We start from the raw sequence: 22,710 nt of genomic DNA, 5'->3' as shown, positions 1-22,710 counted from the left end.
CTCAGAGTAAACCAGATGCATTAAAGGCTGCATTTACTGAATAGCCATTAGTGAGGTGTTCTTTTTCCTGTACTTAGGACCCTGTCCACCTTGCCCAAAGATGGTCACAACAGCCTGTCACTGTAAGAAAGCTAAACCAGTGCCCCGAAGGTGCAGTGCCAAGGAGTGGTCATGTCGCCTTCTGTGTGGACGAACATTGCCGTGTGGACAGCATACCTGTGAGAATGTGTGTCATGCAGGTAGACCTGCCCTCTTAAACTTCAGAGAAGTAGTTGTTTGAATTGTTAAGATATGTCATTCTTTTGCAATTCCTACTCTGAATGTTACTTTGCAATTACAGGAGATTGTCAGCCTTGTCCACGAGTCAGTAAACAACGGTGCATCTGTGGAAGACAGACAGGAGAGAGACTTTGTGCAAGTCCTCAGTGGCAGTGTGACCAGGTGTGTGGAAGCTGTCCTTTTAAGCTTATTTCTCATCTTTATGTAAAATTTTGTTACTCAGTGTATTGAGGATTGGAAAAACTCGTTCAATAAGAAAATAAAATTCATTTTTTAGATTTTTGAAAGTGAAGTCAGAAATGTAGCAGTATTGTTTGAGAATGGGTCTCCTTTGTGACCAGGTTAATTTCTGACAGTAGTTTAAATGTCTCTGTCTGGAATTGTGCTCGTAGCATTGAATTTCACCTTGTATATTCTGTTTTCTCGTATTTGAGGGTGAAATTTCAGTTGCTGTCTCAAAAAATAAGCATGAAACCACAGTTTTGTAGAGTTTCATGCTTGCTTCTAGTTACTGTAACAGAATGAAAGCTTTGGTTCATTCTTTGAAGTGTGCTTACGACTCATTCTTAGGACCAAGGCTATGGACTGACAGACTAAAAAATAATTTAAAAAAGAAATTAAGTGGCAGAGGTGAGATTGCACCAGGAGATACTTGGTCATTACGATCTCAGTGAGAAAGGCACTCAGCCTCTGTAAAGTATCAATTAAAATGCGGTTTATTTCAGCTAATGCTGTAGAGAAAGGGAGTATAATATAAATGATAGTATGGCCCTTTAGATGCTGGGAACCCTAAGCTGTTTAGCATTGAATGGACATCTGATCCACATGCAGTATGCAATGCAGACCCCATCTGTAGAATGAGTTACCCCATTTTGGTCATTGAAGGTACCGTAGGATTTTGTTACAAGAGAGCAATTCTGTTTATCGTTTTTGCTGTCAAAAGGGATGTTCAGATGAGAACTTCTTGCTGCACTTTTTAGATAAGGGTGAGGACATGCAGACGGTATAATCTCTGCTAATAAGTGGGAGCCGCCTCCAATCTCCCTCTGCTACAGTAAGTTTATCCTGTGGCCAAGGAAAATGTGCAGCACAACACAGGCCTGAAGGCCAAGCTATATGTGCAGCGCAGCACAGGCGTGGGACTGCTCAGGTTAACTGTTATGTGAATGACTAACTCCTCAATATACAATGGTCTTCCAGTCAGGATCACTTCAGGGGTGATCAGTTTTATTTGATGAACTCAGGGAATATAAGATATGTTAACAAAATTAAGAAAAAGGCATCTCTTGCCCCTAGTTTTTTCCCTTGGGTTGTGTTGTCTTGGTACATAATTCTGTTATGTTGCATTCACTTGGTTTCTCTGAGTTTTTCAGGTGTGTGGGAAACGTTTGCCTTGTGGTAATCACACATGTGAACAAGTTTGTCATGCCGGTCCCTGTGGAGATTGTCCTCGTTCTGGAAAAAGGTCCTGTCCTTGTGGAAAATCAAGTGAGCTGCTCTTTTATTTTTTTATATCTATATCTATATCTATATCGATATCTATATCTATATGTTTGTTATCCTTCTCCTTTAAAAAGCTAAAATAAATTGAAAAAAAAAAAAGTCATCTAGTCTCTGACAATGAGTAGTTGAGATTAATTGTGCAGGGCATGATTCATAAAAAGTTTTTACAAACAGTGAACTCTGACAGCTTTTATTAACTCTTTTGCTTAATTCTTTCACAGCTTTATTTAGTACCAGGAGTTTAATTGATGATGTAAATAATTGAGTAATGCTAGAGAAGCTTTTAAAAAAAAGTGAGAGAATCAGCATTTGAACTCATACTACACAGTGCCTTTTTTTTTTTTCGTAAATATTTTGGCTTTTTTTTTCTAAATGTTTGCTTGTACTTGTCTTTCTTCATCTAGAGTTTACATTGCCTTGTACAGAAGATGTGCCCACCTGCGGCGATAGTTGTGACAAAATTCTGGAATGTGGCATCCATAAGTGTTCACAGCGCTGTCATCGAGGTCCCTGTGAAATATGCAGACAGGTTAGTTTTGCCCTGGCAGGTTCACATTTTGCTAGGGTTTTTAAACACTATCTGCTTGGAACAGTGGAAGTCTCCTGAGGAAAATGAAATCATATCTATTACAAAGTCTATGACTTCATTAAAAGCCACAGATTTTTTTCCTTATTCCCTTCCTGCCCCAACACAATTCCGAATTAATAGTTCAGTTTTAGGTATCTGAATTAAGACATGGATAAGGTTTTTATTGTTTTGGCTTGGGTTTTTTGTGTGTTTGGTTGTTTTGGTTTTTTTTTTAATATTAATCATGGTCTATTGGTAAGAAAATACTATTTTACTCTGCTCTAAGTAACTGTGGAGCTTCTGTGGTCTGGCTTATAAAGCTGTTGTGCTCTCTGCTCTCGGTTGTCTCTTCCTGAGCCAGCTTTGCTACAAAGTCTATGGTGAATGTAGTTAACACATGAGCGCTGGGGTAAGGGTTAGATAAACCTGGTCACCCACTTCTTAAATTATCTGTATACACAATGAATGAATCTATTCTACTATGCAGGAAAGGTACTTTTTTGTATGATTTTTTTCTGCATTTATGCTTGTCATCTTGCACTACACTCCTGAGTAGTTCTCTTGAAGTGGCTTTCCCTTCAGTGAGACCAAAGCCACAGTGAGATGCTGTCTAGAGCACAGTGTTTGCAATACTGATACAAGGTCCCAAAGTAGTTATTTCACAGAGAGGTTATCTGCTCAGAGTATTTGATATACTTCCTGTTGTGATAAAGCATTGTGATGTTTCGTTCCCACGAAATTTTCTTTACAGCTGGTAGAAGAATATTATATTTTCCACTCTTTTTTGTTTGTTTGTTTTGTTTGGATTTTTTTTTGTGTTAAAAATACCGTGCTTTTTCTCCTTATCTTGCTGCCCAGGAAGTTGAGAAACAGTGCCGCTGTGGGAAGCACACTAAACGCATGCCGTGTCATAAGCCATATCTCTGTGAAACAAAGTGTACTAAAATTCGTGATTGCCAAAAGCACCAATGTAGGAGAAAGGTAAGTGTCCAGAGATGGTCCTTCTCAAATATATTGTTTAGGTAACTTTGTTTTTCTTTAGATACAGTATTTCATATTATGTATAAAGCACATCAATCTGTTGTTCCACCTCATGTTACTGTATAGAGAGAAGAGGTTTCTTCAACATCATTCAAATTAGTTTGCAGTATACCAGAATCCTGAACAGCTTGTCACCAAGGAGAAAAGTCAGTGGCCTCAAAAACTGGGAGGGGATTTTGACAACTTCCCTGTTCCAGAAGGCAGTTTTACTTTCAGATACTGTTACTGGAAAAATCAGTCAGAGAAACTCTCTAAGACTTGATTTGGAGTTTTAGAAAGCAGCATTCTCTATTGCAGTGCTGGGTGCACACGCAAATTGTTTTGCAAAGGTGAGCGTGTCCCTCACTTGCTGACAGCAGCTGTATTTTTAGCATACTCATGCATATTCATAGACTTTCCAGGAACTAATTACAATATTTACATTCTAATTAAGCATGTGCTTTCTTGCTGAGTGGGGGTCTCTGGTGGTCATGTCTTCCTCACTGCGTTTACTGAATGACCTTGCGCATGTTCATAAGGTCCTAGTGCTGAGTTAGCAGCTGGTATGTCCTTGCTTTTGTTCTGTTCCAGTCTTGCTCCATGTTGGGCACCACTCTGCTATCTTGAAGGCTGGCATCCTTGGTCTTATTTACTGTCTCCTTAGTTGTTATCAGTCCCGTGATGTTCTTTCCCATGTCAGCCGAACATTCCTTTTCTCTCTACGTGTTAGCAAGTTAGAACAGTTTGCTGTATTCTAATATAAGACACACACACTATTGTTAGTTTAAGCCTACAATTTAAGCCTACAATACTTCAGTAGTTACTGATGCTTTATGCATTCTGGAGTAGTTAAACCAATTTATTTCATTACGTTGTAAGAAGAGCTGGGAATCGCTCATAACTTTGTAAGGGATGTACTCTAATTTTTGACAACCCAGTATTCCACAGCAGCTTCTAATATGCATTGCTGCAAGCAGCAGTGGTCTGACAATTTGGAATTTGAGTTATGTTTCTCTTCTCATTTGAAATCATAGGAGTGATTGATACCTCAGACCTATCTTTTCAGTTTATTGATTCAAGAAGGCCTGAAAATTGCTTGCTCTGTGTTAATTAAGACATTACAGAAGTTGGACTTCTTACCACAGAGGGGCATGTAAAAGTACAGGTTTATTCTTAGATATTTTTGAGTAGTAGTATTATTACTACAGTGAATTTACTTTACCTGAATAGGCAACAGAAGAAGTAAATTCAATCTTGACATCTTTAATTTATGCTAAAAAATCCAGGTTTCTCTTCCTGGTTGCCATCCTTCCTTATAGAGTTTGGAAGATGGGTACTGTTCAAGTTAATAGAAAAGATGGGGTTTTCTGCTGGCATTCACCAACTGTGATAGTGTTGTGATGTGTTCTTCCACATTGCTATTTTGTGTCAGAACAGAAAGTAGGTAACTGATCCTGAAGTTATTTGACCTTTGCTACTAAGTGAAAAGGTGTTTAGCAACATTTTTGTGCCAGGGTCAATGCAGTATAAAGTGGAAGAAATCGTAGAGTAATGAGGCAAGCTGTTGGATATCCTACATGTAATGTTCTGAAATTATTTTGGATTAAAGTATTACAAGAATTTGAACTTTTAAAATGTTTTTATGCTTTTTAGAAGCCCTCTGCCTTTTTAGTGTGTTGCAATGATGCTTTCAAATGTGTGTTTTCTTGTATTTTATAATTTGAATTATTTAAAACAACTTTGCAGATGGCCTCTCTTCTTTACCTGCCAAGAATTTGAGGAGACTTGATTAAATTACCTGATTTTTTTTTTTAAAAAAGTATTGAAAAAATGAGATAGTAGAAGGCAGCAAATTTGTACCAGAAATAATACAAGTTTTCAGTTACATAAAGTATATTTATTTTCTTCACTAGTGCTGTTCTGGAAACTGTCCACCTTGTGATCAAGTCTGCGGGCGGACTCTAGGCTGCAGAAATCACAAATGTCCTTCAGGCTGCCACAGAGGTAAGATTAAGTGAAGGATCCCCATAGTGATGGAATATTGTTTATTTTGCCAAACTTCATCCTTACATGACTCCATGTGGTGCTTCATGAATTCTCTCCCTTGTTCCATGTGGGCATTTTGTGGGGCAGTGTGTTTGAAAGGTTTTTAGTGCTAGTTAGAGTTTACAGACTTACATAATGACAACCTAAGTTTTTACCTGGTAATTTTGCTTAGCATTGTTCCTCTGAAAATGTTCTGTCCCCTTTCCAGCTGCTTAATTCAAAATCCGTAGCTTGACTTTTCCCCGAATTACTCTATTCACTGAATATGCATAACAAAGTCCAGCTACATATAGAAATGACTGTGCTGGTTGAGTCTGCATACTTTTTAAAAAATCCTAGAATAAAACATGTGATACAAGTGGGCTTAAAATAAAATAAGAATAATAATTAAAAAATAATAATAATAAAAAGTTGATGGAATTTGAATGTGTGTCAGTATCTTACTGGTAAAAGAGAAAATAAGAACTTCTTACTGACTATTTGAAGGATAACAAGAAAGTTTACTTCTAGATCCAGTGACCTTAGTTAAAAAGATGCTGAAAACAGTCAAAATTAGCTGGCAGTTTTATATCCTGGGCAATTGCTTTGACATTCACTTGATAGGGGATTAAATTGGAATGACTGAAAAAGTGGCTGGCCTCTCAGCAATTTTCTCCATAGAGGCTGCTGCCCTGCTGAAACAGCAGCTGAGTGACCTGTGTAATTTCCCTTGGTATTCTGGGCTGTACAAATTGCAGCAACTCAGGAAATAATTCACAACTTGTTCAGCCAATCTTACTTTTGAGGTCGCAATTCTTAAGAGGACAGGGCAGGTGAATGTGGTAGTTGTCCCAGTCAGCCCGCTATTAAATCTGTCACCACAAGCTAGTGGTTTGTTTTTTCCTCTATTAACTGGGCCCCTTCTCTTCTTTCCCTTCCTTTCTTCCCCCTTCCCCCAAAATCCTGGAAATACATGTTGGGTTTTTTTGTACCGTTAGAAGAAAACTGGTACTGTTGTTTTTCTGCATTAGCTTGGTTGGGAACGAAATCATAGATTATACTTTAAAAGTGTATGTAATACATCAAAACAGTACAATTGTCAGTACTTAGGTGCCAAAAGTTGAATCTAATGAAGCTAGTAAGATATCAGATGATAAATGTAGAAAATAACCTCTGTGTGCTTTAACAAATTAGTCTAGTACAATCTGTAATATCTTGTCAGAATGTTTGAAAATATTAAAGATGAAAGCAATGATTTTCATTTCAAAAGAGTTCTATTCCCATGTTTTTCTTTATACACCAGTATTTTAAGAGCTGTGATTTGATTGATTGATGTCATATTAGGTCAGGTTAATTTTGCAATGAGCTGCCAGGTTTTGGTGACCACTGATTTTAAAGAAAATAGTAGTCCTCCTAGAAAAGAACTTGCTAGATCAGGTCCTTTAAAAGTTACCTGATCCAGTATTATTAGAGGTTGCTGATAATAAGCACTTGGCCTGTAGCAGGGTTCCCTGTAAGATGGTGACTTAATCTATTCTGTTCATGATGTGATTTTTACCTATCTTTTTAATTAAGTAATCATGCTTGCTGAAATTTACCATGTGTTGCCAGGGAATAGAAATGCTTTGTTTCCTACTACATTGTAGTAGTACATTGTAACTAACACTTGATTTGAGAACAGTGTGCTCTCACTTCTGTGTGATCTCTGCCCTTCCATCTTTTTGAGAACATCGGTGGTTGTCTTCGTTAATAAAATGTTTAAGTAAATTGTACACATATTAGCCACTCTGGGCAGTACAGCTTTAGACCTCCAGTTTAGTTTTTAAACGTAGCTGTGCTGATAATGTATTATAATTTAATTTACTTTGCAATACAGAGCCTGTATCCTTCCATCCTTTTTTCTTCAGCAGCCCTTTGTCATTGAGACATCGGCTTCTCAGATCCTGCTAACAAGTCAGAAGTGCTTAAAAAGTTGTGCTGTTGTTAATGCTTTCAAAGCATTACTTTCTTTAACGTTTCAGATTAGTAAGCGAAAATCTCATGTCTGAATTTGCTTTTTTAGAAGATATATATTCTTACTGTTAATTAGTCAGTAATAAAACTTAGCAGTTAGCACTTCATGAAGAAATAGTGTGGGAGAGCTATAAATTAAAACATTTCACAGATCTCTTTAAAAAATCTATCAGGTTAGTAGTATGAGTAACTTTATAAAGGAGGGCAGGATCTTTTCAAAAAAGCATTAATTATACACAGGCTGAACATTTCTTTAATATTGCACAAAATCTGCAAAACTTTATTGTACCAGTTTTTCAATGTCTCTCTTTTATCTTTTGAATATAGATGAAAGATGGCATGTCTTCATATATTTGTAAGGCTGAAATATAAACAGCAAATATTTAAGTGTTGTGTGATCCAAATGGCTGGGCTTTAATAATTCTGACTTCTTTTGAAAATGTAAGAGAAGGACTGTTTATAACTTCATACCAGTCAAGATCTGTACAATAACTTAGATTGTTACTATTCTTTAAGAATGGTGAAATTCTCATTCCCAGGAGGGAATTGAAAGCAAGTAGAAATAAAAAATTAACAGCCATCTATTATTTAGATCAAACAGAATAGGCCGATTATACCAGGTGCATATTCAGAGTTAAGTTAGTTACCATTTTTTATGATCAGTAGCTTATTCAGATTATCAGATTGCTAATATATTTATTTTTAGGTAGCTGTAATCCATGTCCAGAGACTGTAGATGTGAAATGCAATTGTGGAAAAACTGTCATTAAAGTGCCCTGTGGCAGAGAGCGCACCATCAAACCTCCCAAATGCAAACAGCTGTGCAGGTCAGTATAGAAAGTGTGTGTGTTTCTGGTTCTTCAGTGTCCTTAAATAAAATAGTAAATTATAACATTAAATGGCAAAAATTATTCCTTGAGTTGGTTACAGATATTACTTCTGTCTTCTGTGTTCTTGACTATGCAGATGGAGGTTAGCAGTAATCCTTCCTATCAGACACCTCTTTGATGCTGTGATTTCATGAGCAGCTTGCTGCTGTCAAGGGTGAGGTTCTGTCCCACCGAGCACTTCTAATTCTGTAGTCCCACTCAGTTCTTCAAGTCATCTCTGGTACCTTTTGAAGTACTTGCACAAGACAGTTTGCCTAGAAAACTTGGCTAGCAAAAGGGAAAAGAATACTTTCTTCTGGGGTGTAGCAAGATTACTTACCACAGAGTAGAAGTAGGATTGAAATAGCTATTTGAATAGGCAAACCCAACGTTGATTTTAATTTAATTTAGAACTGCTATATAATTTTACTGTAATATTAATCACTGCTGAAGGTGATAAGTAAATTAATTTTAAAAACAGTAACTTGTTCATCTCAATTCTTTCTATTTTGAGCATAATTGTCCAGTGACTGTAACTTTGTATTTCTTGCTGTCGTATTGATTCATTCTTGGATTTGCTTCAGTCGACCACCTACCTGTCACCACCCTACCCAGGAGAAACACTACTGTCACTTTGGTCGGTGTCCTCCATGCCGTCAATCCTGCCAAAAAATACTAATATGTGGCCATTTGTGCCCTGTTTCCTGTCATGATGAAGCACTTGTGAAACAAACTGGTTCAGTAAGTAAACAGTGAAAAATGGTGTGTTATTTGTGCTCTAAAGCATGAGCAACAGTTGTTTGACCCTAATGTTATGTTGGTGACTTTTGGAATGCAGAGTAAATAAATAAGAACAGAGGTATGCATACTGCTTAACAGAGAAACTTAAGTGATTCTAGCTCCTTTGTTGCAATCTAATTGATTTTGTAATATATATAATTGAATGTGCAGTTTTTAGCAGTTATAGTTACTCAAGAACTGATTTTTGTTGGAGTTATGTTACAAGCGTTTGATTTCAAATGTAAGCAATTACTTTTAACATACGACAAAAAAAATCAATTTTAACTATTCTAAATGATCAAAATCTGCATGAGTTACAAGTGAGACATTGTTTGACATCAATAAACATGACGTATGCACTGCATGATGATAATTGAACTTGTTTAGTAATTGAATATTTTTATATTTTTACTTCTATTAAATGCTTAGAATTGTTTTGCTGGGGGGTTTTCTGTTCAGCTTTGTGTTTGATTTTTAGCAGCAGGACCACAGGCCTTTGTTTTCCTATCCTTAACCATGCTAAGGATGAAATTATAGTTTTGTGTATGTGGATTTGTTGGAACTGGGATTTCTTCAGATGACAGGTTTATTAATGGTCAAGCAGATAGTTCTGTTTATGTTTTGTATTCAACTACTGTTGTTTATTGCTCTCAGCATCAGTCTGCAGGTCCTTGGGAGCAGCCATCTGAGCCAGCTTTTATTCAAACTGCATTACCATGCCCTCCCTGTGAGGTTCCTATACCAGTGTAAGTATTAAAAAGAAGACAAATAAAAGAAAGTTTTTGTATGGAAAGATTTTTTTCTCTTTTTATCCTGTTGTAGAGGTGGACATGAAAATAACCATATTTTCCTCTTCAGATGCAAAAAGCCTATGTGAGCGCCATTCTCATAAAACTGGGAGCACTGGTGGTTGTTTAATAGACATTTTTGTAGTGTGTGCTCACTGTATGAAAGGACTGATAGCGTCCAGCCAGTTTTTCATGCATCTAGTAGGTCATCTGACACTGTTAGATCTCAAATTGAATGCAAAATTGCTATGGTAAATCTCATCCATAGATTTAGTAGTTACATGACAGAAGGCAATCAGGCTGAGTGAGCAGTTTCCCCTTGCAGTGGAGCAGAAACATTCTACAATGGGATGCAGAGGTCCTAGAAGCCAGATTAGCTTGGATATAGGAAGATTATCTTTGAAAACTGATTGGTCTGTGTAGAGTGAAGAACAGGCTCCTGAGCTGCATCTGCTTCTTATACTAGGTGGAAGACTGAGCCCTTGTTAATACCCTGCTGTCTTAAAGGCCATCTGTAGCTATTGGTAGTTGCTTTATGTTAGAGAAGTTGTCAGGGATACTTTTTTTGGTTCATTTTTTAAATATTCTTCTAGAAATTTTTAGGAGCTGATTTACAGGTATTTTAGCTTGAATATTAATGTTTTCATTACTTGGCCTTATAAGATTTCAGTAGAGAAATCAAAAGAATACTTGGGAAGGAGATGACAGATCTGAAATCAGAGGTAAAAATAAAATGATGATTTTTCAAAATTAATTGAGCAAAAGGTTGATTTAAGTTTTAGGAAATCAGTGTTTGAATGAGTCAGCATATAATACCTTTACAATTCTGATCAGTGTGCAGTTCTTCCAAGGAATGGTAGACCATTCTGCAGGGGTAAATATAAGAACTAGATAGTTCTAGTTCTGACCCAAAGGAGAATATATTTGGAAGCAATTCAGCTAATTTTCTAAAATAAAAATTATTAATTTTATATACAACTATAATTGCGCATGAAACACTGTTTAGGGATTGTTATCATAGAATGGTTTGGGTTGGAAAGGACCTTACAATCATCTAGTTCCAAGCCCCCTGCCACGGGCAGGGACACCTTGCACTAAACTATGTTGCCCAAGGCTTTGTCCAGCCTGGCCTTGAACACCTCCAGGGTTGGAGCATTCACAACTTCCTTGGGCAACCCATTCCAGTACCTCACCACCCTCACTGTGAAGAACTTCTTCCTTACATCTAATCTAAAGTTCCCCTGTTTAAGTTTAAAGCCATTACCCCTTGTCCTACCGCTAGAGTCCCTAATGAAGAGTCCCTCCCCAGTATCCTTGTAGGCCCCCTTCAGATATTGGGAGGCTGCTATGCAGCCTTCTCCAGGCTGAACAGCCCCAACTTTCTCAGCCTGTCTTCACACGGGAGGTGCTCCAGCCCCCTTATCATCCTCGTGGCCTCCTCTGGACTTGCTCCAACAGCTCCATGTCCTTTTTATGTTGAGGACACCAGAACTGTACACAATACTCCAGGTGAGGTCTCAGGAGAGCAGAGTAGAGGGGCAGGATCACCTCCTTTGACCTGCTGGTCACGCTTCTTTTGATGCAGCCCAGGATCCAAACACCTATTGAAAATGATAAGGCATTGATTTGCATAGATAGATGCTTTTCTCTTAGTTTGGACTTCTTAAAAATAGATAGCATTATTTTTGTTGAAAAGCCCTGTCGCTGTTTTAAGTCCCTTATTAAAGATATACGTGTTTTCTAAATCTCTGATTTTTTCTCTCTTCAACAGGGAGTGTCTTGGGCAGCATGAGGTGAGTCACAGAAACTGCCTTTTAAAATGGAATATGAAGGATATTTTACTCTGTCAGTTTGCAAAAAGAAGTCCTAAAGAGACATATATGCTTTTTTTAATATTTTAAAACCAATGAAGTACCTTATCAATAAGGGCTTACATATGAGAAGGTATTTTAGTTCCTTTTTGGAGAACATGTAACTACTTGACTTCTTGAACTCTTGGACAGACAGAAATTGAAACTTGAGATTTGTGAAGCTATTTGTGTATTCTTGCAGTTTTTAAATAGTTTAAATAGTGCTTAATTTTATTTTTTTTTTTTAGAGCTCTTTTCATTATATACTTCTGTTTGGGGTTTTTCCCTTCATTCTATAGTTATTATTCTCTCCCTGTAATGCACTTCCCTCAGTTCTAGAAACTGCTATGTTTATTTTAAAAGGATAAGGAATATAGCGTGGTAAAGGAAATTTTCATGTGACTTGGACCTAAGCACGCATGGATGAAATCAGACAATGCAGTGGCTTGGCTTGACTTGGTGTGCAGCCTTCTCCAGTTTTGGATGAAGTCATTGTCTGTTTTGGCTTACATGAGAAGAAAATCCAAGTGACACTTGAAGCTAAATAATTATCATTATTCACAGTAATTTCTAAAAGCTATGAAATTTAATACCAACTCATTTCTTCCCTGTTTTTAAAACATGACTGTTAAACTAGTCTTTAAAAAGTCCCTATTGCTGTTACAGCTTTGTCTACTAGTAAGTCTGGCATAAAATCACTATCAAAGTGTAGCTAATAATACTGTAACAAACCTAATTGCATTTAAGCTAGTAAAATTCTAGAAAACAGTAAACACTTAAAAATATTTAAAGACACCTTCCCTTTTTTTATTTGACCTTCTTTAATATCTTTTTGTATGTGTTGTAATGGTGGCTCAATTGTGTGGTGGCAACATCTACAAATGCTGTTAACAAAGTTTGTGTATACACAGTCTGTTTGTACAGCACATTTATTAATCCAGCAAAGGTGTGAATACAGCTTCCATAGAGCTATTTTGCACTTTGTTGGTTGCTAAAGGAGAATGTGCCATCAAAATGGATGACAAGAACAAGCGTACCTATTTGTTGTTGAAACAGCTGGGTTTTGGTTTTGTTTTCCATAGTAAAACTTGCAGGTGTATCAGCCACTGTTTTATCGAGTCAGTGACATGTTTTGTGACAGGACATAACCGAATCTCACCCTAACTCTCATGAATTTGTGTATAAACAAAATACAGGCTGTGGTCAATTGACCCAACGTATACATTACTCTACACAGTTTACTGGTTTGGGTACTATTCAGATGTACGTTGCTGTGAAGTTTATGTCCCTCCCCATAATAGAGGACAGTATGGTGGTTCTTATTAGAGAAAATGATTCCAGTTACTACATATTTATAACTACTTATTTCAAAATAAGAAAAAAAAATCCCTTCTCTGTTGCATGCTACTCTTAGCAGGATCAGTCAATGGCTTCGGGTCATGTTTTCTTTATGGTTTAGTATAGAAAATAAGGAAAAATCCCTTAGTCTATGCCTAACTTTAGTTATTTAAAGTTATTGATGCTGTATGATATTCTAGATTAAATATTCCTTCTCTTGGCCACAAGAGTGCAGTGCTTCCTTCCTGCTGCAGTTGAGCAGTTTCTGGCATAGAATTAAGTGTGCTAATATTTGAGATTTTGCAGGCAGTCAACAAAAAGAATGATTTGTTAATGTGTGTGTGAGGGAGTGTATACAGTGTATTTTGTGTGCAGTGTACCTTTTTATGTTGTTCTGAGATCCCTGAAAAGAAAAAAATCTTTATGTCTGTTTAGTGTTTTACAGCTACATTGGCTTTTACAGGTGATCTTGCCTCAAACTAATTTACTTTTGTTAACAAGAGAAAACACTTGTATATATTTATGAACACTTTCCTCCTATAGTAGGTTCCAGCCTCTGAGGGGGTTTTCACTGGAAAATGTGGACTTTTCACAAGTGATGAAAGTAGTAATTTTCTCAAGCAAGCTTTTGCTGTGAAGAGAGGCTGAATTCTATACCATGTTACTACTTATATTGGACTGTTGTTATATCTCATATAATGGAGGAGGTGTAAAAGTAAGACCTAGGAATGAAAGAAGTTACAAAGTCATCTTGTATTTTACCAGGATGTCTGCAAGCGATGAGTAGAAGCGAGAATAAAAGCAGATCCTTCAGGACTTGTATAATTAGCGAATTTACTGTGTTTATATTTTTACTTGAACAGTCATTTTAATTGTGTAGGCATTGGAGTTGGTTGTTTTGTTGGGCTCTTTGTGTTTTGTTGGGGTTTGGGGTTTTTTGTGGGGTTTTCTTGTTTTTTTTTTTTTTCTTCTTAATTTCAGTTTGGCATTTAGTTTATTTTTATTATTGATTTAATTTGAGCTCTTACATGTCTTTTGGGTATTTAGAACAAGCAATTGATCACTTGAAACAGCAGACTTAAATCTATTTTTCAGATGATACAATTATACAAAATCTGTGTTCAGTAGAAGGATGATTCTACATGATGTTTAACTTAAGATTTCTTTTAGCTACAGTGTACAGCCACCTTTTACATGATTTTTCTGTGTAAGCTTTGGATGTTTTTACATATATTTAGAAAAATTAATAGTTACTTGTTCTTGAATTTGTAGGTGCTTAAAAGTAGCTCTCAATTTTGTTTCAGGTTGTCAGTCAGAAAAATCACCTATCGTCAACAGTTGCTGCCATCCCAAAATGAAAACTTGATGTTTTACTTTGAACTGCTACAAGCATTGGCATTTCATAGCAGTAGCATACCTGTGCTTTTTTAAGTTATGAGAGCTAAAGTTTATGTTCAAAATCTCGTTTTATGGGAAAACATTAATTAAATCCCATACAAGGTAAATGAGGACAAACAGGGAAATCGTAACTGGAGATGGTATTAGTTCATCTGCTCTATTTAATTATCTTGTACTTGCTTCATTTCATTAACATTGTAGGGGAAGGGAAATGTTCTGGGTTTGTTTCCTTGGTGACTATTTAGGGTATCCCGTAATACCAGTCTTGCTGTTCCCGGGCAGATAGAACTCTTTCTTCTTCTTGTTTTTTCTTCTTTTTTTTTGGGGGGTGCGTGGGTGGGATTTTTTTTGTTTGTTTGGGGGTCTTTGGGTAGGAATTTGAGCTGATTTATAGTTTTTTGCTAAGCTTTTTTTTCTTAGTGTTTCATTTATAGGAGGAAGACCATTACTCTGTCTCTAGGTGAAATATTATGTAAAACTTGAAGAGATTCATCTTTATGGCTAAATATCTTACAGATGTTTCCAAAATTACCCTGCCCCATTGTACTTGATTTTTATTTTCATGTTCTGGTTGATATATCTGTTAGTTGCGTTTAAGCATCTGGGAGATGTGCTGGAAAGCTTCTGAAAGTTTTCTTGCCCTTCTTTCTTGCCTGCCTTTTCTTATCCTGTAGAAAACCTGTGTTCTGAAGATGATGCCTCCTTGTTTTCTTTCTTTTTCCAGTCAGATTTTATAAAATACTTCTTGTCGTCATCTGCATTTTTGTTACTCTTTAGCTCCTCAGCCTCCTGGAGCTTGTGGCTTCTGTGATACTTGTCTTTGTAGGAAAAGCAGCGACCTCCATTTAGCCGTTTCAGAAATGCCTTCCGAAACCTTTTTTCTGCAGTTAAGACTGTAGATTTGGAAGAGAGAAAAGGAAGGGGTACAGTGCAAATCTGTTCTGTCAGCTTAAGCTGTAATGCAAAATCACACCCTTAGTCTAGTCACAGTGAGTTATGTCACGTTAGCCTATTGTGTAATAACATCACAAATAATTTCTGGTCTTGTCTGTGGAATTATCATGATAGAAATTTTTTTTTTTTTTTTTGACAGCATCACAGAAACTAATTCTTTTCATATGAATATTATATAATGGTTGGAAAATGGGAACAGCAAGTTTCCGCTAATACTTGTGATATGGAGGGACCTGTTCAACTTTAGGGAAGTAACCTAGTTAACCAAGTTAGGAGTTTTTACTCTGTTTCAGTAACAATGAAGATTAAAGGCTTCTAAATAGATACTCCAAAAAGTACTGCAAAGCTCTGATAACTGGAACATTAACCTGAAATTAAAAAATACAAATATATCATAAGACATAAATCCTAGTCCTGGCATAGAGCCGTTTCTTCTTCCCCTATCCACTCCCGGCCGTCATATTTGATATATTCAGTATTTTGGGTTATAGAATTCCTTGCTTTCAAGTTGTTTTCTGTTTGTAGAATTGTAAAATGTTTTGGGTTTATGATGACCATAACACAATTAGCTCTGTGAAAGCCCTGTGTGTGTGCGTATATATGTATCACACACAGTACACGTGCCATGTGTGATTTTATATATATATAATATCAGTATAAATGTTGGATTTTTTTACTTTTAACTTCTAGGTTAGTCCGTTACCGTGTCACTCTGCAAATCCCTACTCATGTAAAAGATTTTGTGGGCGGCTTCTGGCTTGTCAGAATCATACCTGTATGAAAGAATGTCATCGCGTTACTAAATTGAATGGTAGTGCAGATGGAAAGAAGGTAGGTTGGTTTCCTTTTTGCTTTTGTTTTTGTGTGTTTTATAAATTGTTTTCAGATTTAACTGGAAAATAAATAAGCTAGACTGCACAGGATCAATTCCAGATTCCAGTGGGAGATTTGCCTGTGTTCTATTCCTATTGATGCTGTGACATATAGCTAATCTGTACTTCTTTAGAGTATAAAACTGAGACAATATTATATATTTTGCAAATGCTACACCTTTTTTGTTTTATGTTGACATACATTACTTTGTTTTCACCAAAACCCTATTTAACACCCTTGACAAGTCTTTCTAAAGTTGTTTTTTTAACGGTCAAGATTAATTGAACTACTGATAGTGCCTATAGACACAAGCAATCTGTTGGGGAAACTATTTACTAAGGAGAGCTTTAAATGGATTGAGGAGGCCAGCAAATCTTTAGAAGAGCATTTTGAGAATGTTGCAGAGTAGTAAAGATTTAAAGCACTGGGGTGATATATTCATGTTTGTCAGTGTCTATTAGAAAGTGTCATTTATGCAATTAAGACGACGTAGATGTTAGTTGCTGAAGATAATGTGAAACGAGAAAAAGAAGTAAGTTCAAAGCTGAAAGTTGTTTTAGTTTTGAGCAGTCAAAAACCACATAGGTTGTGGTTTGAGAGAGTCGTGGTTTGAGAGAGTCATGGTTTGGAGGAGAAGAGATTTTTAAGTTTTTAAAGCATTACTTGAAGAAAAAGTTGCAAGTCATTAGGCACTTAGAAAACTGAGCAAGCATTCAGTTGGGTATAAAGCAAATGTTATATTTTAACTTGCTGTTATATTTTTAACTTAAATAGGATGATATCCCTGTGGAATCCAATCCTAGAAGTAGTATTGTCATCTAATAACTGTATATATTGTAGATATATGATTATGGAACTTTTGTCTGAGGAGTATGAGCTGTTAGTGCAGCCATAGAGTGACATCACTAAATACTGAGAGTGACAGTTGTTTAAGTATCTCCAGTTATAAGCGACTGTCTGCCCTACTGCTTTGGTTAAACCAATAAAAATGTGAATGGGCCAGGATAATCCCTAACTCCATTTGAATGAGACAATACGGTCTCAGAAAACTGGAGTCTGTGTACATTTGAAGTGTGGGTAAATCTAATATCTCAATTTTCTTTGACTTTTTTATAAACTCATGTTGGTTTTGACCTTTAGAGCTTCTGTTCTGTTGTTTTGATAGACTAAATTGCAGTTGTCAGAAAAGGGCTGATTAAATTTCTTGCTTGTAAGTCTGAGTAGTGATTTTTGTGTCTGGAATTTAGGTTTGCTCTGCATGTTGATAAATCATTGTGATCGATCTATCTGTGTGTATTTGGTTGTAGACTGGGGTTCTGGAAAAGTTGTTAAGATAAGAATACAAATAGAAATTGAGCTTGATTTACTGTGCTGATGTTCACCATGTGGCGTATCACCTGGGATGTGGATGACACCACAGCTCTTGTAGGCTTAGTGTAGTGTATGAAACAGAAGCAACACCTCAGCAGCTCCAAGCATATACCTAAGCTAATACTATATGGAAGATTATATAAAATATCATACCCGTATGGAAACAGGATGCGTTAAATCTTGCCTCTTAAAAGCAAGCAAACAAATCTCCCCACCCTGGTGTTACAGAGCAGTGTATCATGACTAAAGTACTACAATGACATGGTGGGTGGGAAAAGTTAGTTCTGAACAAGAAATTACTTCTAACAATTTACCATAGAGAACTAACAGGCTTAATGGCAATTTTCCAAAGCACTAATATTAAAAGGTCCTTTTATGCCCTGGAAGCAAAACGGAACTCTTTCTCTGACTGACACACACTGGCATTTCTGCTTTTCTTTTAAAAGTATATTTTAATAAATATTTTTGCTTGAGGAATATCTTACCATTTAGCTGTATTCCCTTAGCAAAAACACCTCAACTCTGACTTCTTTATAAAAGCTTGTTAATGGCAGCTAGCAAACAAATGTTTGGCACTTCCTTTAGTACTTTTTTCCTTTAATTTTGTTAGGCAGGTCCAGAATGTTTGCAGTGTGAAGAGGAGTGTACCAAGCCTCGGCCACCCGGCTGCCCTCACCGATGTGTTTTGCCCTGTCACCCTGGGGATTGCCCATCGTGTCTTCAGATGCTTAAAATAAAGTGCCACTGCAAACTATCAATACTGTATATTGAATGCTTGTAAGTGTCAGAACTGCATCTAACTTTCAATATGAATGCTGCTAACTGGAAACCGTATGAAATGTCTGGGGATAGGAGATACACTTATGGCAAGTCATAAAATTTCTCCTAAGACTTATAATTTGTAATATGACAGGTCTTTTTCTATTTAAAATTTGTCAGGGTTTTATTTGGTGTTAACTGCTAAGATTATAAATGCACAGAGTCTCATGAGCGGAACTATTTTTATAATGTTTTATAATATTTTGAATTATGCAAATATATAGTAATCTACATAATGTTTGATCTATATGTGGTTCTTTTACAGTATATAAAGAATTTTATAACAAGAATTAGAATTAATGTAGTTAGCATACAAGGTCTTTACAACTGATGCCCTTCAAACTCTAGTTGTTTTAACTGGAAAATGTGTTAGTAATCATTTGTACTCCTTTATAATCGTGTGCATGGCTAGAGGGTAAGCTAGGCTTTACTAAGTACGAGACTTGTAGATTTAAGCATTATCCTCTGTGTATTGCTCTGAAAACACTTGTTTCATGCATGTATGTTCTTTGTGCATTTTCTTTAAAGTACCTCAAATCCTCTAAATTCATGTGGTTTTGTCTGTGAAATGGTGTAGTTTATATTAGTCCCACAGGATGTGGACAAATGAAACCACTTTCCTTTACAGTGAGATATACTTTAAAAATGCCCCTAATTGTATTGACTTTTGTAGGTTTTAATTTGAAATTTATGACAAATATATCTTTGCTTTTACAGAAAACTAACAAGTGCTGATTTAAAAGAGAAGGAACTTCTTATTTCCTGCAAAAATCAGTGTCCAAAAGAGGTAAGCCATATTAACAAAGAAATACTTGATTTAATGGGTGTTTGGAATTTTGTAAGGCTTTTGATACAGTTTCATAGGCCAAACAAGCTAGAGAAGCTTAGTCTAAATGAATATGCTACATGATAGATGTGAAGGTGGTTGGTGAACTGTACTCGAGAACAGTTATTAATGTCTTGCTGTCAAATTAGAAGGCTATGTTGAATGATCAGAGATGTGTCTCCAAGGCTTTAATGGCTTGAATGTTTTAAGCATGCAGATGAGGTTGAATGTGAAAGAGTACGTCCTATAACATGGTTAAAAACTGGTCTTGAATTTATATCTTCAAAATAATGGGATGCTTCTAAAAAATACTGAGAATTTTGCTTGCAATAGTTCTTGTCTGAGTGCGGATCTAGTAATCCCTGTCTGTGCAACAGTCTGGGGAGTGCAAATTTTGTAATTAACAAGTGAGTTGAGTTAATAATGCCCTGCTGCGTTAGTGAAATATATGTTAAGTAGCATGAAATAGACAAGCCAGGTAATTTTTTCTACTATATCTGAGTATATCTGAAGGGTTGGTGTAAAAGAGAAGAATGATATCCTTATGGCATGATGCTTAGACTCTAAACCAGTGTATATAGGCATCAGTAAGGAAGATTCATGTTAAATACAGCTTCTGAGTAATAAAGCTTGTTGAATCGGAGAGGAACTGGTTGGAAAGCTACCAAATTTTCATCAGTGAGAGCTTAGATATGTTTCAGGATTTGTCTTACAGCAGTATTATCCATGACTGGGACATGAGGGATGGGTGAAATGACTGCTTCCTAGTCCCTCCCAGTACTATTGTCATATGCGCTTGCATGCTTTCAGAAATCCAGGCGTGACTCATTATTGTATGTTTGTTCTTTAGTCGTGGCCAGAGTGGTAGCTGTTTCTTCATTTCGCACTTCAGGGTTAGAAAATTTATGAAGAGGAAAACAAGAAATAATCAGGAATGTTTCTGGAAAATATTTCCACTGCTAAACTTGTCAGAATTTCTGAGAAGTAAAGATGTTTGTACTGAAGAAAATATTCCATAATCACTTACTGTTTTGCTATTCTGGTTTGGCCTTTTACTGTGTAGCTGGGTCTCTTTGTCTCATGTAATATTTAGCTGGCACTCATCATTTGAGTCAACCCATTCTCCTTCCCTGATTCCAGTCAGTTCCCTTATACAGGTTTACCTATGATGTCCTCTAGTCTGAGATTTCTGTCCTCTTACTTCATCCATCTCTTGTGGTTCTGAATTCTGCCTTAACCTAATAAATGTAGCCTCAAAGCTTTTCTTTTTGTTCATTATTTTCCAGTGTCAGAAGCATCGAATTTGAATCCTTGCCTATATTAGAAAACTTTGTTTTGAGCAAATGCAAAAATTCACAGTATTCGTACTTGTTTCTGTCAGACAAAATTGTGTTAATCCCAACAGGAAGGCTGTGCTGTGTGTCTACTTGTGTCCTCTGCTTTTTGCCTTTGTAGTTGCCTTTCTGATGACTTTTTTCTGTAAATGAATATGCCCATCACCATTTTCTCATCTGGATGTCTGAAAGCTGTCTTCTGGCAGGGGAATACTTTTAGATATCATTTCATTGTCCATTTAGCTCTTAATTTTGTCATTTCATTTCCCTCTCTGTTACTTTGGGTTAATTTGCTCCAAGCCTTCTTCCTCTTTATTTTGAAGATTTCTTATAATCTCTTAACATAAACTGTGTGTTCCTGTACTTGAGCTTCTCTTCAAAGATTTTCTCCTCCCCTCATATCTCATCTTTGTCTTTGATTTATGTAACTGTTGTGATTTTTCTGGACATGTTCCCAAGACTCAGTCTGAGATTTTAAATCCATCTAGTAGTGCTCCTGAATTCTAGCTTGCAGTTCAGAATTGCCCTGTTCCACAGATGTCTTTTTTACTTAATTCAGTGGGTTGTGAAAGAAAGCTTAGGACAACAGTTTTATAAAGCTTTTATTTAACTCTAAAATTCTCATTCCTATAGATGCCTTGAAAAATGAGGTTTTATGCAGCTTCTGCTATTCAGATACTCTTTGTAGTGTAATTAATGATGTAGAAATACATGCTTTTCCCTTCCTATGATTCTAGCTCTAGCTCTCACTGGGTTTTATGAAGCACAAAAGTATTAGTACAGTCCCGCTTCAGGTAGTTCATATATCGGTGGATTTAACTTTTTTTTTTTTGTCTAAAAATACTTGTTGCCACTTCTGTGGATACTGACCAGTGCTGGGGATATTTTATCACTTTTAAAAATACACAATATTTGTCTGTAACTTTGGGAAAATTCAGTAGCTGTATCATTATAGAAATTGTACTGATAGTTCTCTTTTAAAGGAATCATTGATAAGCACAATTTGAAGGAGCAGCCTTATCAGACATCACCCTGCCACCACCACCACCAGCTCTCCTCAGCAAATGTAAATCAAGTCCATTGAGGGGACTTAAGACAAGAACTTGCAGACAGCTTGGCCAAAACATGGATAAGTTTACAAATATGTGTCCCACAACTAAATGTGAAATATTTTGTGTAGTCCTGACCGCCTCAAGTTAAGTTTCAAATTAGTGTTCTATGGGAGTTTTCCTATTCAGTGTCAGAAGCTGACCTTGGGTCATTAGCAGAGCTCAGTGAAGTTGCTGTTCGCTAAAAATTAGTATGCAGTGTCACTCCGCCGAACTTAGCATAGTGCAACTTGGGTTCAGTGAAATACAGTATTTTACTGAAGTCCTAGTTTTGGTGTGTTTTTCCTTTTGGTTAATGGACATTGTGGTAGACATTATATTAGCTTATTTGAATTTCAGGTAGCATGGTACATTTGGGGATTATGAAAATCAATTACATTGTCTCATGCCCTGAAAAAATACAACAGGAACTTGAACGGCTTGAAAAGTTTCATGCTTTTGTTTTGTCTAGAGTCTAAAACACCAAAAATTACTTCTAGTATCATACAGTACAGATCACATTTTCTTTCTGCTTCAGGGGAAGCAAAGTCTTTGATATTGCCACAGCTGCTAGATGAGATGCTTTCATTAAAAGCTCTTTCTCTTGCTTGGTAGCAAAACCAAAATATCCTGTTGAAGGAAATTGAACTTTTTTTTTAATCAGGGGTGATTAAATTCTTATGATCATCTTTGCAGATGTTTTGGAGCAGTTCTTACATAGAAGTTTTAACAGTCAATCTATTAGTTTTCATCTTTTATGTATTCATATCAGTATTTATGGATGTGTTTAAAACTTTATTCTGTGTAATTAGTATTTTTTTGACAAAATAACCATACAGTGTACTTTTACTGTGCACTCATCTAGTGTCTTGGTGTGAAATATGGGACGTTTGTGATAAATTCATTTTAACATGATAGTATAGTATCATGTCATAAATGTTAAGAGCATGCATATTTTTTTTTCAAGAAGTGAAATTAATGACACATTCTGGATTAAATTCTGTAAACATATCT

At 36.3% G+C, this 22,710-nt stretch overlaps 1 protein-coding gene across 1 annotated transcript in view; it reads left to right on the top strand.

Moving 5' to 3' along the window:
• NFXL1 (nuclear transcription factor, X-box binding-like 1) overlaps positions 1 to 22,710 on the top strand; it is a gene marked incomplete at its 5' end in the record, with an annotated part of 41,694 nt that overhangs the window by 4,917 nt on the left and 14,067 nt on the right. Inside the window, 14 exons of the mRNA XM_010014734.1 lie at positions 78 to 239; positions 341 to 441; positions 1,653 to 1,767; positions 2,187 to 2,311; positions 3,209 to 3,331; positions 5,284 to 5,374; positions 8,115 to 8,235; positions 8,862 to 9,013; positions 9,383 to 9,387; positions 9,712 to 9,803; positions 11,617 to 11,638; positions 16,076 to 16,216; positions 18,240 to 18,406; positions 19,166 to 19,235. Of these exons, the coding sequence (XP_010013036.1) occupies positions 78 to 239; positions 341 to 441; positions 1,653 to 1,767; positions 2,187 to 2,311; positions 3,209 to 3,331; positions 5,284 to 5,374; positions 8,115 to 8,235; positions 8,862 to 9,013; positions 9,383 to 9,387; positions 9,712 to 9,803; positions 11,617 to 11,638; positions 16,076 to 16,216; positions 18,240 to 18,406; positions 19,166 to 19,235 (1,487 nt within the window). The remainder of the gene's footprint in view (positions 1 to 77; positions 240 to 340; positions 442 to 1,652; positions 1,768 to 2,186; positions 2,312 to 3,208; positions 3,332 to 5,283; positions 5,375 to 8,114; positions 8,236 to 8,861; positions 9,014 to 9,382; positions 9,388 to 9,711; positions 9,804 to 11,616; positions 11,639 to 16,075; positions 16,217 to 18,239; positions 18,407 to 19,165; positions 19,236 to 22,710) is intronic.

Source organism: Nestor notabilis, unplaced genomic scaffold (genome assembly GCF_000696875.1).
Source record: "Nestor notabilis isolate BGI_N333 unplaced genomic scaffold, ASM69687v1 scaffold4820, whole genome shotgun sequence".
NCBI lineage: Eukaryota > Metazoa > Chordata > Aves > Psittaciformes > Psittacidae > Nestor > Nestor notabilis.
Note: the sequence above shows the minus strand (reverse complement) of the source record. Positions and strands in the feature narration are given on the sequence as shown.